This window comes from Platalea leucorodia (genome assembly GCF_965183815.1).
Source record: "Platalea leucorodia genome assembly, chromosome: 2".
Lineage (NCBI taxonomy): Eukaryota > Metazoa > Chordata > Aves > Pelecaniformes > Threskiornithidae > Platalea > Platalea leucorodia.
The window spans coordinates 3,381,495-3,397,313 of NC_138824.1; the positions used below are offsets into that span (position 1 = coordinate 3,381,495).

Consider the following 15,819-nt stretch of genomic DNA (forward strand, 5'->3'; position numbering starts at 1 on the left):
ACTCTGATGCCTTTGTTCAAGACCTGCTCAACTCTGCAGTGCTTTAATTTCTAGGAACTCCAGCTGTGGACCTGGATAGTACTGTGTTAGGGTTACAAACCCACTTCAGAGAGCGTATTTTCACAGGTGTTTGAGTAGGCTGCTTCATCTTGATAAGGCCATTTATTAATACGTTTATACCACGGCATGCAAAGCGCAGTAACGTAGATCTCTTGCTCCCTCAAATTCCTCAAAAAATCAAACAATGTTTGCGCAATGCCCAAGAAAAATTGCAATAAAATTTTGAGGAAGGAAGGAGAAGAGAGCATCTCTGCTGAAATAGGGTAGGTAGGTGTATGAGGAGCTGCAGAAGAAATCATGGAGAAGATGACTAGGCTCTCAAGAGGCAGAATAAGAATTTATTATGCAGAGAGACTCTGGCTTTAATGAGGAGCTACTGGTTCAACCACCTGCTAATCCTCCTGCTTCGTATCCAACTGCCATGCAACCTTAGGGGCTTTGAACCTTAGTCTGACACACGCGAGCCTCCACTGGGGATTAGTTGTGCAGTTAATGTTGTCACATAGAGACGTATCACATTTTAACGTGATAAAAATAGCTATTGATTGCTTATGTATTGTGGAATCTGCATGTAAGGGTATCTCTTTTATACGTGAATTGGGAGTCTGTAATGGTAAAATAAGTTAAAGTAGTCCGGATGAAACATTAAAAATTATTTTTAGATTGTGTGTTCTTATAATTTGTATTTCTCTTTACTAACTTGCTCTAACTTCTTCTTATTAAGGCCTTAAGCAGTCACACTGCATTTACCAAACACAGTGAACAACTGGGAACTGAGGAAGGAGAAGTGGAAGAGATGGACACCTTAGATCCTCAGACTGGCCTGTTTTACAGATCTGCCCTGACACAATCGCAGGCACAAAAACAGCAAAAACTGAGTCAGCCACAGCTGGAACAGACTCAACTGCAAGTGAAAACTCTGCAGTGTTTCCAGACTAAGCAGAAGCAGACAATCCACCTGCAGGCCGACCAAATCCAGCACAAACTCCCACAAATGCCCCAGCTTTCCATAAGGCATCAAAAGCTAACCCCCCTGCAGCAAGAGCAAGCACAGACCAAACCAGATGCACAGCACCCCCCACACCACATGATGGCCAAAGAAAGGCAACTCCCTACCTTAGTGGCACAGCCACAGCAAACTGTAGTACAGGTGCTTGCAGTAAAAACCACGCAGCAGCTGCCCAAACTGCAACAGGCACCAACGGCACAAAAAATCTACGTGCAACCCCAACCCCCCCAGAGTCAAATGCAGCTACCTGCCTCTTCAGAGAAACAGCCAGCAAGCCAGGTAACGGAATATTGATAGCATGCAAAATACACGTCGCTGTTCAAGGAAAAAAAAAAAAAAAATCAAAACACCAACCCTGTCGCTGTAGCAGTGTTTTGTCCTGGCAAGAGAGAACTCCTCATTCCGCTGGTATTAATTACCCCATCAGAAGGTTGACACTAGGAAAGAGAAGCACATGTTATAGGGGAAAAATCCATAGAGCTCACAAACGTGTTTTGTTGGACAGTTTTTATGAATTTCTGCCACCACTGGTGCATGGAATTTGTCCCTAATTATTTTCTTTTAATTTTTAGATATGACACGTTATTAATTTCCGTTCCCGTAGCACTTTTTTATTTCTGTGGAAATAAAGATGAATACACTGCAGTCTCCTAAGGCTCTCCATTGTACGTCTTCCTTTGTAGTTTACATCTTCCTGAAGTTATATGGCTTTCATGTCCAGGAGTAATTTGATTTTCCTTGGGAGGGGAAAATGTAAAGACTGAGAAACGTGGAAAAAAAAAAAATGTATTTTAACTAACTCCAGAAAAGTACAATTTTTTTTTTTTTCGGCCCTTTCAGGAATACGTGTGAAAACAAGAGGGTTAACAAACATCACGTGGGGATGTAAATCCCAAAGGAAAACGAGACTGCTGTGGTATTATACTGCTACAATCCTTATCTAGCAGCCTAAAAAGCTGCTTTTCCCCAGGCTTCAATTAACTGTTACCATATCATTGCTAATTCCTTTGTTAAAACACTGAGTTTCAACTGTCTTCCTAATAGCAAGTATGTTGTTTGTGCCATACTGTCCTTGGAAATATTGATTAGATTTTTCAATAAAGAAAAAAAACCTAGCTGTAACATGCACAACAAAAATTTGATTTTCAGGTGCAGCATCCAATTATAACGCAAGGATCCACTGTTACAAAGATAACTTTTGAGGGGCGTCAGCCTCCTTCTGTTTCAAAGGTAGCAGGTGGCAGCTCTGTGCCCAAACTGGCATTGCCGGTTACCAGCCTATTTCCCACGCAGGCATCCGCGAAGACAGCAGTAGCAGATATTTTGAGAGTGTCTATGGTGGAAGCTCAGATTGATACAAACACAGAACATACGATAGTGGATCCCCCAAACAAGGCCATGTCCACTAGTAAGCTCGCTAGCGAAGCAGAGTCGTCACCTTGTACCCAGGTGCCGAGGGTGACTGCAGTAGGGATGACAGCAACTTCCATCCCCCAGCAACAGACATGTACAGAATCCAGTTCAAGTCCTCCTGCTGTTGGTCCTACTTTAACAGAGAGGAAACTCGATGCACAAGGAATGCCTACAACAAACCAGTTTATACACATTCAGAATATATCACAAAAGAAAGCTGAAGAGAGTTCATCAGAAATTGTTATCCAGGTAAGAGAAGACCAGAGCAAATAAGGCAAAGGTTGAGCAGAGCAAACTCGTGTCTAATGTGATGGTAGCAACTGAACGATGTTCGAGTGTTTTTGTTTTCCTTCTTCAGTTTTTGGTTCTTTTTCTACTCTTGTGCTTGTAACGAATTACTACTTCAAAGTGTGTAACTCTTAAATTGAGCTCGAGTTTCTCTAGCACTGTATCATTCACTGTGTCCTCGGTGTCTTCCTTTCTGTTAAGAAAACAAACCAAGCTCATCTAATTTTACCAGGTGCTTTCATTTGAAATGCTTAAAACCGTGACCTTCACCACTTATTATGGAACTATGATCTAGAATTTTTTATAGTATCTATTAATGTTACCTCCGAGTATAAAATTAGCGCAAAAAATGAAGTAGTGGGGTTCTGCTTACTGGGCAGGTTCAGTAAATAAGGTCTGGATTCAGAAGAAAGCTTAACTTCACCCACAACCAGTCTTATCACTTCTGAGACGAAATGACTATTGATCTTTAGCCGAAATGCTTTGAGTCGTTGCCTGACTGATGACGGATATTTTCATTGATTCTGCTGTCTTAAATATGATGTTTTATGATGTAATACACGGTCAGAATATCAACTGAGGAAGTATTTAAGTCATCCGAGGACTCATAGCGGTATAACATGAATCTTTGTAGACAAGTTGGCATTATATATGTTCACGCAAATGGTAGCATGGATTGAAATGGTTTTATTGTGTATCATATTTGTGTTACAGTGAAAATGCTTCCGCTGTGGGAAATAATTTGTGTACAGAGCTTTCAAATTTTTCACGCTACTTTGTAAAATCTTCATTGCGGCTAACTTCGCTTTTGTAGAAATCATCATTTTTGTACTCATTTTTAGTCCTCATTTCCCTAAATAGACAAAGGTAGATTTCTATTTTACTTCAAATCGGTATATTTTGAGAATCTGTATTGTTTATCATTGCGGCATGCTACGAGCTGTTTCAAAAGTAAAATACTGCCCAGAACTTCAGTTGTATAAAGTTGTAGATTGAGTTTCTAGAACCCATGAAAGTATAAGCAGAAATAAATAGCTCAGATTTGTGGTGTTTCCTCAGCCTCTGTGCTGCTGCAGCTCTGAGCGGGGCCGGAGCTTGTGTTGTATTGTGTACCAAAAACATAGCTAGTCCTTGTATCTGAATGTCTTGTCTGAAAAAGATAAGAAAAAGATAAGGCTGAAGGAAGTAGTCTCTCTGCTTTGCGTTTGAGGAATGATGGATGGTGGGCGTTGGTGGTTCAGCTGTTGGTTACGCTGCCACGGACCTTTAGTGAAGATCCAAGGCCAGGATCAGTGCCTTAAGAGCAAGATGATTAAAATTTTATCTTTCACAACGTAATCGGGTGAAAGGGTGCTTTGAAGCTTTAGCTAACGTAATGTCACGTGCAGCGGGCCTTAGCTAGGGAAAATTGCTCTTGGAAACCGAATATCCCTTTTCCATGAGTACCTGCTCTTGTGCAGACGCCTTTGCCTGCGAGAACTGCGCGTGTTAAACTTAAATCTTTTCTTTCTTTCAGACTATCCCTCACTATTCCATCCCTTGTCACTCCAGCTCCAATGTGGTAGTGGAACCCAGCGGGCTCCTGGAGCTCAACAACTTCACCAGTCAGTGCCTCGACGATGAGGAGACGGCAGTGGAGCACGATGTGGACAGTAGCACTGAGGACGGCACTGAGCCCAGCCCCTCTCGAAGTTCTGCTGAACAATCCTAAGGAATTGGGACACTGGAGTGCACTTTAAAATATCTTGGGATTTTGAGTATCCAAGATGCCCTTGTATTGTGATGTCTTAGAGCACTTTGCCTATTAGAGTTGTTCATTGGACCCTTGAAGCATCAGTGTGTTTTAACAAGACGGTATTGCAAAAGCTGCATCTTAAAAATTGTTTCCAAAAAAAAAAAAAAAAAAAAGAACCAAGATGTAGTTACCGAGATTTAGTAAACCTGTGACAGTGGAATGTACTCCTGTTAAAAAGCAAATCTGCAGCGAATTCTACAGCTCGTGCTATTGAAGCCCTTGCCCAGATACTGAAACAGCTTTCAGTGAAAAGGGGTCGTTATTTTGCTGTGTCCTTTTGTTAGCTGTTGAGCAAAACACCATCAAAAAAAGAGAATGTTTAATAAATATTTGTATTTTTAAATAGCATGTGAGAGAAAAAGTGTCTCTGACAGTGCTGGAAAAGCCCCAGGAATTTTGGAATTGGTTAGCTTTCTTGCACTTGTGCTCACTTAGAGTTAAGATTTTTTTCATAAGCCTAAAAATATAGTTTATTTTTTTTAAATTCTTGTTGGTGAATGTTTGGAAAAGAGCAAAATCACTAACTGGTAGCAAAGTGGATTTGCTAGTGGATTTTTTTTTTTTTATGCTTTACAAGAAGTAGGGTAATGCTGTATGAGGCATTTCTTTGTGCCATAAGCACATGGAACGCTCATCTGCTCTAGTTAATCTTTGATTATTTATTTAAATATAAAATTTAAAGTGAGGCCACGTTGTTTAAAAAGTTCCTGTGAAACAGGCAGGTGTATTAATTCTAATACAAACGGGGCGGGGGGGATGTATTTTGCTATAAATCAGTTTTTCAAAAATTGGGGATAAGCGGTTCAGCATCTTTCAAAGTTGAACCTCTGAATTTAGAAGTGAGCTAAGGCTTTTAAAAATCTGTATTTTACTCTTACATGCTGTTTTTAAAGTGACCATTCGGGGAGTTTAAAAGCTTAAATCAATATACAGTGGTAGGTTTCAGAAATTAGCCTTACGACTTGGCTTGTTGAAGCAATACGTGGGGGTTTTGTGGTAGTTACAAGCCGCAGAGAGAGGTTTGGGTTCGGATGGGATAAGAGAACCAGTTTTAATACATTCTGCTAATGAAGACAAACCTTTTTTTTTTTTTTCAAATGTATATAAAAACACGTTTTTAACTGTTTTGTATAGATTTCATTATAAATAACTAAGCATTTTAAGACTTTGACATATCATTTAATTGTATATACATCTATCAGCCTAACTGCCCACTTTTTGGTGCTGAAGTACTACTGTAAGTAGATTTCCTCCAAAGTCTAATACAGCTTTTTGCGTCAGTCTTTTTTTTAAGCTGTGATTTTACTGTTGATATTGTAGTTAAGATTAAATTCCAACTAGAGTAACTCAAACTAAAAATACAAAACCTAAAAAACCATTTATCTTACTTGTCCTGACTATCCACCTATGTGAGAAGATGCAGTAACCCCTAGATGGTGCTGTTGGTTTTTCATCTGGCCTCAGTTATCTTATAAATTCAGTCCCTATGGCTTTCATACACTGTTTTTTTCCCCCCTTCTGTTTTCTTTTCCATCAGCATCAGTTCCAAAGTAATGTAGTTTATTATGGTGGAGAAGTGTCGTGATAAATTCAACGTGCAAATGCCGGAATAGTGGGGTAGGAAACTAATTATTTTTGCATTACCTTGATGTTGGGATAGGTATTGGTTTGGTTTCTGCTGTACTTAGTGCTCAGGATGGAAGAGAATAATATATATGAAATGAAAAATACCATATTTCTTCCTCTAGTAAAAAAAAAAACAACAACCCTACCAGTGTACCATTCTAGGTGGTTCAGGTTTTGATAGTTTGGGAGCTTTTATTCTTGTTTTAGTGAAATAACGGTGTCCAACAAGAGTGAGCAAGTGATGATCTAAGTCCTAAAAGTTCCCCATTGCTACAGGATGACAAAAAGCGATTTAATACAGCTTTTACCCCCAGTGGGAGTGGAGGGTCTGTCGTGCTTTGCAGACGCCAGCGTAAGGCACGGGCTGTAGTTTCCCATAGGCAGTTCTGGAAAGCCCAGAGCAGATGTCGCAGAGTTCTTCTGGCTTCGATCAAATTTTCATTGTCACCTGGGGTCTTGCAGTATTTTGAGTGACCCTGGCATATCCAGGGCTGCAAAGCCATGAGAATATAAAGTAGAGCAAGATTTTTCTTAAGTGCTTTTGCCCAAGAACTTTGCCTTAAATTATGGTTTCAGGTTTAGGTGAATATATATGCTCTCTCCAGCCAAAAAGGGATACTAAGAAACGGCCTAAGGGGAATTCGACACTCCTAATGTTTGTATATTGTTGAGTTCTGGTCCAATTTATTCTGATGCTTTATGTAAGACTTTTGTTTGCATCTTTAGCGATGGCTTTACAGCGAAGGTATGAACAGCTATGGTGAACTATTTGTCAGTTCCTTGAAGACAGCAAATCTTTTAAAAGCACAAAAGTTTTTGGTGTTGCTGTGGGAGGTGATCGCTTTCAGATTGGCGAATTGAAGGACGTGGGGGGGGTGTCTAGGGATTGTGTAAGAAATTTAGAAAAAGGACTTTTCTAATCAGTGCATTCATTCTTGAAACTCCTCTCTTGATGATTTCCCGCATGGAGCTGAATTTTTTCAGATTCTTATTTAATTTGTCCCAGCACATCACCATATAAACAGCTTTAATAATAAGGAGTATACAAGATGAGCTAAAATTTAGGGTCAAGATGTTAATTTTTTTTTCCTAGTTACTTGATTTTTTGAGAACAACTATAAGAAGACATGCTGGGAGTGTTTGGCCTTCTCCCCCTTTTCATGAACTCCAGGCAGCACTGCCTGTTCCTTGTCCTGCCCCAGAGATGTGCGGATTTTTCCTACCTGCCCCTGGGATAGTTACTTCATCCTATTGCAGCCGTGTATCCACTCCTCACAGCTTTATAAATATCACTGAGCTGCTAAAAATAAAACATCAGTGTGTAAGATAACATTTGCATATCCCTTCTCCCTAATAAGCTGCATCTTCCTTCCTGAAATGAATTTGATGTCCCTCCTTGGAACAGAAGAAAGGTGAGCTGCGGTGATGATGATGATGATAGTCTTCGTTACTGGGAATTAGCAGGGAATAGGCTTGTAACATAGGAGGAAGTTGTGGATGAATTGGAGAGCAAGTAAAACAGCATTAAAGGGTCGCTTTGAATTCAGCATTTTAACAAACTTGCCCTGGCACTGCAATAGCACATACGTGAATTTTCCAAAAAGGGTGCTAAGAAAGTGAAATGAAGTCAGAGAAGTACCGAAACAAGGTTGGTGTTATGTGCACGTTAAAGATGCGTGCAATCGTAGAGGACTACATGTTTTGTGCAAAGATTTAACCATCAGGGTGGAAGTATTTCCAGCCTCAGTCTTTCTCCCACTGACAAAAGAAGCTTTTGAAATTTTGGGGCAAAATAGAAAACAAGAAGCTACTTGCAGTTGGGTCGTCTTACGTGTGGGGGACCCTTTGAACAGAATGCATGACTAAATAGATGGGATTTAAAAAAAACCAACACCAACGACCTTTAAAAAAGTCAAAAGTCAGGAAACTTAAAACTATATGCTTTTGTTTCGAGTGTAGAAATAGTTCCTGAAGTCTGAGGGTTTCACAGATGAGGGTGGCTATGCATCCCCATAGGTACCCTGCAAAGGCAGATGGTTTCAGCTTGGCAATGTTCAATCCAGAGAAGACTGATCGTAACTTAAGATAAGAAAATCAGACTATTTAGAGGTTTGTCTGTATTGGAAAAAACAGTATGTCTAGCACCCGTGAGTCTGTGCTGGGCTCAGGACTTGCTTTTTTCTTAGGTTTGATGCAAACCATGAAGAACGATTACTAGCAGCCTGTGCAAAGTTTCCTATCATGCGGTGGGGCTTAGAGATTTTCCCCTATCCAAAGTCCGTCCTGAAAACCTACTGCCATCTCTGAAACTGCTTTCTTCCAGTAGAAATGCAACACATAGCTTATGATAAATTTAGGGCTTAACGTGGCTTATCGAAGAGAAAGTTAGGGAAGAAGTACCTTAAGATGTATTTGTGGGTTCCTGTGCAAGAAGTAGTTGTCATTAAGGGCATTTTAGAGGCATAGAAATGGAAACTTGGAAAAAAATCAATACTAAGATTGAGGATAATTAACTAGGGTTACCAAGGAGTGCCACGTTTTCTGTCATCTGGGGTCTTTTCTCTCCAACGAGCACAGAGGCTGCGGGTTGAAATCCAGTCACCTCGTATCTCATATAGTGGCAATGAAACGAGACGTTTGCATTGGTGTCTTCAGGCTTTAAACTACGAAAAAACCCGTAGTACTTGGTGGTCTGTTGAGGCAGCTGGAGCTATGACTGGCAAGCGGAGGTGACTGGTGATCTTGGATGGGTTGCGGTGGTAGTGGGGTTTTTTCTCTTTCGCTGAACTTGGGTGCAAAGTTGCCGAAGTGTTGTAAATGGGATGATGAGTACCTTGTTCATCATTTCTAGAGAAAAGGATCTTTGAATTATTTGGGGTAGGAAAGATATTAAGAGGTTTTTAAGCACTAGGGACTGAAGAGTAACAGCATGGCCTTGAATCATTTTTGGAGTCCAGGACTGTTAGAATTGTCCAATTAATACTACTCCAGATCAGGTCCTGCTCAAAGCTTCATGTAATTCTGGTTTTGCCCAGTACTTGGCCACTTTTGAAAAACAGAATTTTTTTGTGACGATATCTTGATGTTTTTCTCCGCTTTCCATCTCTCAGTAAGTTTTTAGCAGTTTTGAAATTTTCTGGGATCCCATTTTCCGTAGCTGCCTTTATTAAATGGATTTTGTCATAAGGAAAAGATACTTGTATCGCCTCACTGGAGGTGGGTAATTAGGACCTTGGGCTCTGTGTTATCACTGAATCCTCCAGAGGTGGGTGGTAGGCGCGTCAGCCAGTCTCTCGTGGATTACGTATGGGATTTAGCCTCCATAGAACGGTTTGAGTTGGAAGGGACCTTTAAAGATCGTCTAACCATGTCACTTGAATGCCCAAACTACCTAGCACGAATCCTCTGCAGTGGAGTTTTAGCAGAAACTTTGAAAATTCTTAGTGTGAGAGCCTGTCTAATTTATTACTCGTTAGAGCAAACGCTGTTCAGGAATTGCTGTCTTTTATGGTAACAAATCCAGCTTTTCGCAGCTGTCGGCCAGAACGGTCCCAGAGGCTCGTAGGACTCCGGTACTTTGGGACTTTCTTCACGTCAGTCTCTACCAGAGGCCAACTAAAGGCTCTGGAAGTCTCTTTGCACAGGGTTTTATTGCTGTTAGGGATGCTGCTTTTTTTAATAAATACATCTGGAGCGCCTAACAGGCTGCTTGTCTCTAGAGATGACAGTGAGCCTGTCACTGCTGCCCTGTAGCCGTCACCATGGCTGTTGACTGTCTCAATAAGCATAAACCCTTTCAGCTGGGTGTTTGGCCAGGCCAGACTTTTCCTGCAGACTAGTTAATCCTTAACTGCCAAGCTCCTCCTTGATATTGCAGCCTTTTTTAAAAAGCAAAGCAAACCAATGTGCAGGGTATCCTTGGCTTGGTCTCTGTTTCAGGTCTCCGTTTTCCTAATTCCCGTTGTTCCTAGGAAGCTGCTTTCCCCGTAAGTTTAGTTCAGACCTGTAATCTGCTCTGCTATCTCCCATTCTTCTTGCAAGAAGATAAAGTATAACTTCCATAATTTCCACGGAGAGAATGGGAACGCTTGCATCCCTTCCTTGCAAGAAACGTCTCAGTACCTGAGACCTGAATATAGCAAAGGGCTGGGAACGGTTCTTCATGCACTCACGTGGTCAGCGAGGTTGGCAGGAACCTCTGGAGATCATCTAGTCAAGCCTCTTGCTCAAGCAGGGTCAGCTGGGGCAGGCTGCTCAGGGCCATGTCCAGCTGGGGTTTTGGAAATCTCCCATAATGGAAACTCAACAACCCGTTCCAGTGCTTGACCACCTGCACGTTATTTTTTTTTTCCTAGTATTTAAGTGGAATTTCATGGGTTTGAGTTTATGCCCATTATCTCTTGGCCTTTCCTTGGTTACTACTAAGAAAACTGAGGGCCACAAAAATGGTCAGAGGGCTGGAACAGCTCTGCTATGAGGAAAGGCTGAGAGAGCTGGGGGTGTTCAGCCTGGAGAGGAGGAGGCTGCGGGGAGACCTGATTGCAGCCTTCCAGTACTTAAAGGGGGCTTATAAGAAAGATGGGGACAGGCTTTTTAGCAGGGCCTGTTGCGATAGGACAAGGGGTGATGGTTTTAAACTAAAAGAGGGGAGATTCAGACTAGATATAAGGAAGAAATGTTTTACAATGAGGGTAGTGAAACCCTGGCCCAGGTTGCTCAGAGAGGTGGGAGATGCCCCATCCCTGGAAACATCCAAGGCCAGGCTGGACAGGGCTGTGAGCACCCTGATCTGGTTGAAGATGTCCCTGCCCGTGGCAGGGGGATGGACTGGATGGGCTTTAAAGGACCCTTCCAACCCAAACCATTCTGTGATTCTATGAAAAGTCTGGCTCCATCTTATTTACACCCCCATCAGGTATTTATACACATGGAGGGGATCCCCTTTCAGCCTTATGCCCAGAAACTTGAATGCTTGCAAAACCAGTGATATAAAACACTTTGAGAAATCGCTTCTGGTTTAAGTTTCAATAAGCTGGCCCAAGGCATGACGCTTTGTCTTGGGATGTTTGGTTTCCGACTTGAGTCCCCGCTGATGGGAGGATTTCAACTCCAAGCAATGCAAAATCTGCTGCTTTCAGGGCTCTGGGAAATAAATGCAGTTATAACCATTTGTCAGGGCAGCTTGGAGGGATGATAGCCATGGGCTTTTGGGAGCGTGAAAATAATACCAGGAAATAGTTTGAAATTATACCCAGAGAGGCTGGAATAAGATTTTCCTGTTGTGTATCACATGGAGAAGATCTGCCTCCTCCCGAGTCAGGATCAGGCACTTTCTGTGGGGTGTCTCCGTGTCCCAAAGACTGGAAAACAGGACTCTGTTCAAGGTTATGAATTTATCCAGACATTAATTTCTCCCAGAGATACAAGAACTGATTATTTTCTAGGGTTTTTTTTATTTATTTTATTCTTTGGGGGTTTTTTTTGTTTGTTTCCTGTCAAGATTTTTTTTCTTTGTTTGAACTAAATGTCACAGTGAGATGTCATAGCAAGCCTGGGCTATTTATAGTGGAAAGCAGCAGTATCTTGACTTTCAAAGTTTCTAGCACAGAATTAAAAATGCAACTTTTCTGGTCAGGAAATGGCAAAGGTTTGTTTTGAAATAAGCAGTAAAAGCAGAGCCTGTAGTATAAACAGCTACTTTGGGGTGCTGTGAGGGAGGGGAGCGCCTTTTTGGACACCGGGTCTGCGAAAAGTGTTACAGATCCTGAGCCAAAAGTGAGATTTTTTTATTTTATTTTATTTTTTTCTGTTGTGATTGCCTTTCTCCTTGTCCTGACAGGTGGTTGAAGAAGATGCTCTTCCCTCTGTAGTTCCACCTTTGGGATCTTTTCTCCTTTCGTCAATTTTGAGCCCTTCTCCTGTTAGCATCTGCTGAGAAGGGTGGTCACAAGAAGGAAAAATTGCAATTTATTTCCATCTGTCATCGCGGTGAAGAGCGGACGTGTCTTACTGCTGCAGCTGGGAACGTGGCCGCTTCACGTTCACTTGATCGTGTTGCTTTTAGATCAAAATGTAGAAGTTATTCAGTGGTTATTTGAATAATAAGAGGTTATTGCAATAGTCCACGACGGTAGGAAGAACTATCCGACGTTGCCGTCTGTCTTCTGATGCTTTCTGGGTTTGTTCAGCCTTGAGAAAAAGAGGCTTAGAGGCGATCTCATCACCACGTACCAGTGCTTAAAGGGGAGCTACAAAGAAGACAGAGACTGCCTTTTTACAAGGAGTCCCATGGTGAGGACAAGGGGTAACGGGTACAAGTTACTCCCAGGGAGATTCCGATGGGACAGGAGAGGTGAATTTTTCACCATGAGAACAGTCAATCATGGGAATAATCTCCCCAGGGAAGGGGTTGACTCTGCTATGCTGAACACGTTTAAGACTCAGCTGGACGTGGTGCTGGGCCATCTCGTCTAGATTGGGCTAGAAAGGTTGGACCAGATGATCCTTGAGGTCCCTTCCAGCCTGGTATTCTATGATTTGATGATTCTTAGCAAATTCTGCAGTCCTCCTGCAAGCAGTCTGCACTTGGGAATTAAGGGGCATCCTTCAGAGGCATCCCAGCCTAGCAAGGACTGAGCGTGAAGGGCCTTTGAAGCGTGCATGGTGCCTGCAAGTGTGGGATCCCACTGCGGCTGAAGCGAAAATCCAATGTAAAGGGTCAAGAAAAAGAAGTGCTGCTTCGATAGCTCTTAAAAAAATATTTGCTCTCTGCATACCTCGGTTTCACATGTTCGCAAAGCACGTGAGGGGCACCCCCTTCTCATCCCATCTGGCCATTTTTCTTAATATGAGGATGTAGTAATGAGATAAGAAAAATCACCTTAAAAGCAGACTGTCTAGCTAGAAACTTATCTGTTGTGGTTTTTTTCCAAAACCAAATTTTGTTTTTTAGTTGGAGAATAGAGCCTACTCTTTATTTAGAGGCACTACGGTGCTGCTTTTTGTAATAAGTTAAAATAGGAACATGTGAACTCATTAGGGGAAAAGAAAAAAGAAAAGAATTGACCTAAATTGTGGCTAAAATCCTTTGGGGAATGAAAAGGTTTCTGTTCAATTGTTTTTTGTATGTGCTGTGTTTTCTGTTTTTTTTCCTTGGTTTGTTTTGGACATGAAATAGAAATACTATATTGGTTTGAGAAGAGGTTAAAAACAGCATGAGAACAAACCACAAGAAGTAGGAAGTCGCACAAGTTTAGTGAGAACAAAGTTTTGTAGCTGCAGTGTTCCCAGAAATAGGGATATTTGTTTTCCTCTCCGGACTTTTGCTCGGACATTCTCCCTGCAGCCACATTTGGACTGCGGTGACGCAAGGCACTAACGAAGCATTGTAGTGAGCTCCCACTTTCTAGTATTTCTTAATATTGAAAACGTGTCCGGAGAAGGATTTGGATGCTCAGAAATGGTTTTTTTTTTCAGCTGCATCAGTCTGTGGCTGGATGCAATAGCTGTTAGTGAGCACTGTGCAGCCTCCTCTTTTTGCATGAAAATATATAATATAGGTCCATGGGTGACCGTGGCATGGTTTTAGCTCTGATTTATGATTTTTGCTCAAACCTACCATGTAAATGTGCAGCACGCAAGCCCAGAAGGACTAATTTGAGAACTGGAGGGCCGCCTTCCCTGTAAAGCAGTGATTTTGGTCAGGGTGGAGCCTGGCTAGCTTTGCCTTGAGGACACACAAACTCATTTGGTCGCTGATACTGCTTCAGTGCCTCCCTCTGAATTTGTCCTGAGGGATGGACAAGTTCTCCTGCAATAGATGGGATTGACAAGACCAAAATAACAATAAAGATCTGCCAAAGCAACGTAAGACACAGAACCCAGGAAGATGCTGCGAACCAGAGCTGGCTGAGCACAGAGAGCACAGGATAGGCTTTATTACAAATAATTGTTATCAAGTGGCTTTATTACAAATAATTGTTATGGAGTTAGACTGATATTAGTGCATGGACTCAGTGAGCAATTGCCTGGTCTGGTCAGCCGCTGTGAATCTACCATGGGGCTTGGAGTTGGATTAGATTAGCACGGGTGCTTTAGGGATGATTATTGTGGCCATGTTTGGAAATAAAATAGGAACCTCAAGCTGAAATAAACTGGGGTTGGAGAATGGGGGTTGCGAACTTTGAAGTTGAGGGTAAATGTAACCTGGATCATTTCGATTCTCTCAATCAAGGTGCAGGAAGACACAAGGACAACTCTGGCCCTGGAGCTTTAGTCCCCTTGCAAGAGTTGAGCAGCAGGAGTGGTCTGGGAAGTTGCTTGCCTTGGACATACGTGGCGTCTACAGATGGTGAGTGGGACGTGGGAAACGATGGTGTGCAGATGGTGGCAGGACAACTGGAGGGGAACTACCGACATCCCCTAGTGAGAGCTGCAGCTCCTGTTACGGTGAGACACGGTTAGCCCTGGTTTGTACCCAGATGGTTGATTTGATGGTGACACGCTTGTTTGCAAAGTTTACAAAGGCTCTTAAAGTAAAACAAAGTTATCAGGTTCCTGACTGAAGTGGACTAAGCACCCCATTACCTCATTCCTCCTCACCTTCCACCCCTAGAAAATAAATTTTAAATTCCCCAACTTCATTCTTAAAGCTCCTGAAAATCACTTTTCCTGTCTAACAACTTCCTTATGAGAGTGAGGTTTGTTTTCATCACAAATCACACCCTTGTTCTGGGTTCTGGCAGAAAGGATGTCCTTTGTGTGGTTGCCAAAGGACTTCACGGTTTTCCTTTCCCTTCTTTGTCCTTTTCTTCCCGGACTTTGTGGTTGTGCTACAGTAATCTCTACAGCATAGAGATTAGCAGGATGGCTGTAACAAAATGAATGGAGGTTTTCAGGTCAAATCTAAGTGAAGTTCCCCTTGGAAATCACCAAGAAATTCCTTAGTTGGTTAGGATGGCTGTGGAAAAGCATGGGGCCACTTCCTCACTGTAGGTCTAGAAGATCTGGATTCCCGTGCCTTGGAGACCGCGACACGGAAAAGAGGCCTGTTGTGGGATGGGAGATTTGGGAGGAGCGTGCGTGGCATGCTGACTGCGTGGCACGAAGCAAGAGGTTGATGTGTTGCACGCGTCCGTTGCCTTTGGAGAGACGCAGGAGCTACCCCACAGGTAGATGAAGCCCATGGGGCCATTGAGGAGCAGGAAGGAAGGAAGAGGACCTCTTTTGTAGCCTAGGACTGGTGAGCTCAGCAGGTGAATTGACACATGAGCTTGCAAACTTCAGGTTGTTAATCGTGCCGTTGAGAGGTGTGGTGCCATCAACCGTGCAATCACTACCACTGTCCCATGGGATCTGCAAAGAGTCCTGGGTGTGATACTAACCCCCGAGGACCTGTGGAGTCTCCTGCAAGGAATCTAACGTGCCTTCATCCTTCGCCTTGTTTTTTGTCTGTGTGCTTTTTGGTGGTAGTGTACTGTTCTCTGCAAATGAGCGAGCCTCCACTGCAAAAGAAATCACCCTTTCTGGACACCCCACTTGCTACAACATACCATGGCAATGTCCCTTAAAGTAACAACAGGTCCTTCTTTGGTTTTTGAGATCACTCATGAACCCTGGAAGATGTGGG

At 42.4% G+C, this 15,819-nt stretch overlaps 1 protein-coding gene across 12 annotated transcripts in view; it reads left to right on the top strand.

Moving 5' to 3' along the window:
- The window catches only part of EMSY (EMSY transcriptional repressor, BRCA2 interacting), a 41,301-nt gene extending 34,970 nt beyond the window's left edge, over window positions 1-6,331 (top strand). For 11 of the 12 annotated variants that reach the window (XM_082304282.1, XM_082304284.1, XM_082304283.1 and 8 more), the window contains 3 exons: window positions 785-1,348; window positions 2,219-2,731; window positions 4,287-6,331. In XM_082304282.1, the coding sequence (XP_082160408.1) occupies window positions 785-1,348; window positions 2,219-2,731; window positions 4,287-4,481 (1,272 nt within the window). In that variant the 3' untranslated portion in view covers window positions 4,482-6,331. Of the gene's footprint in view, window positions 1-784; window positions 1,349-1,909; window positions 2,732-4,286 lie in introns of those variants that run through there. The other variant, XM_082304280.1, reaches the window with a different exon arrangement.
- Window positions 6,332-15,819: the final 9,488 nt, after the last annotated feature.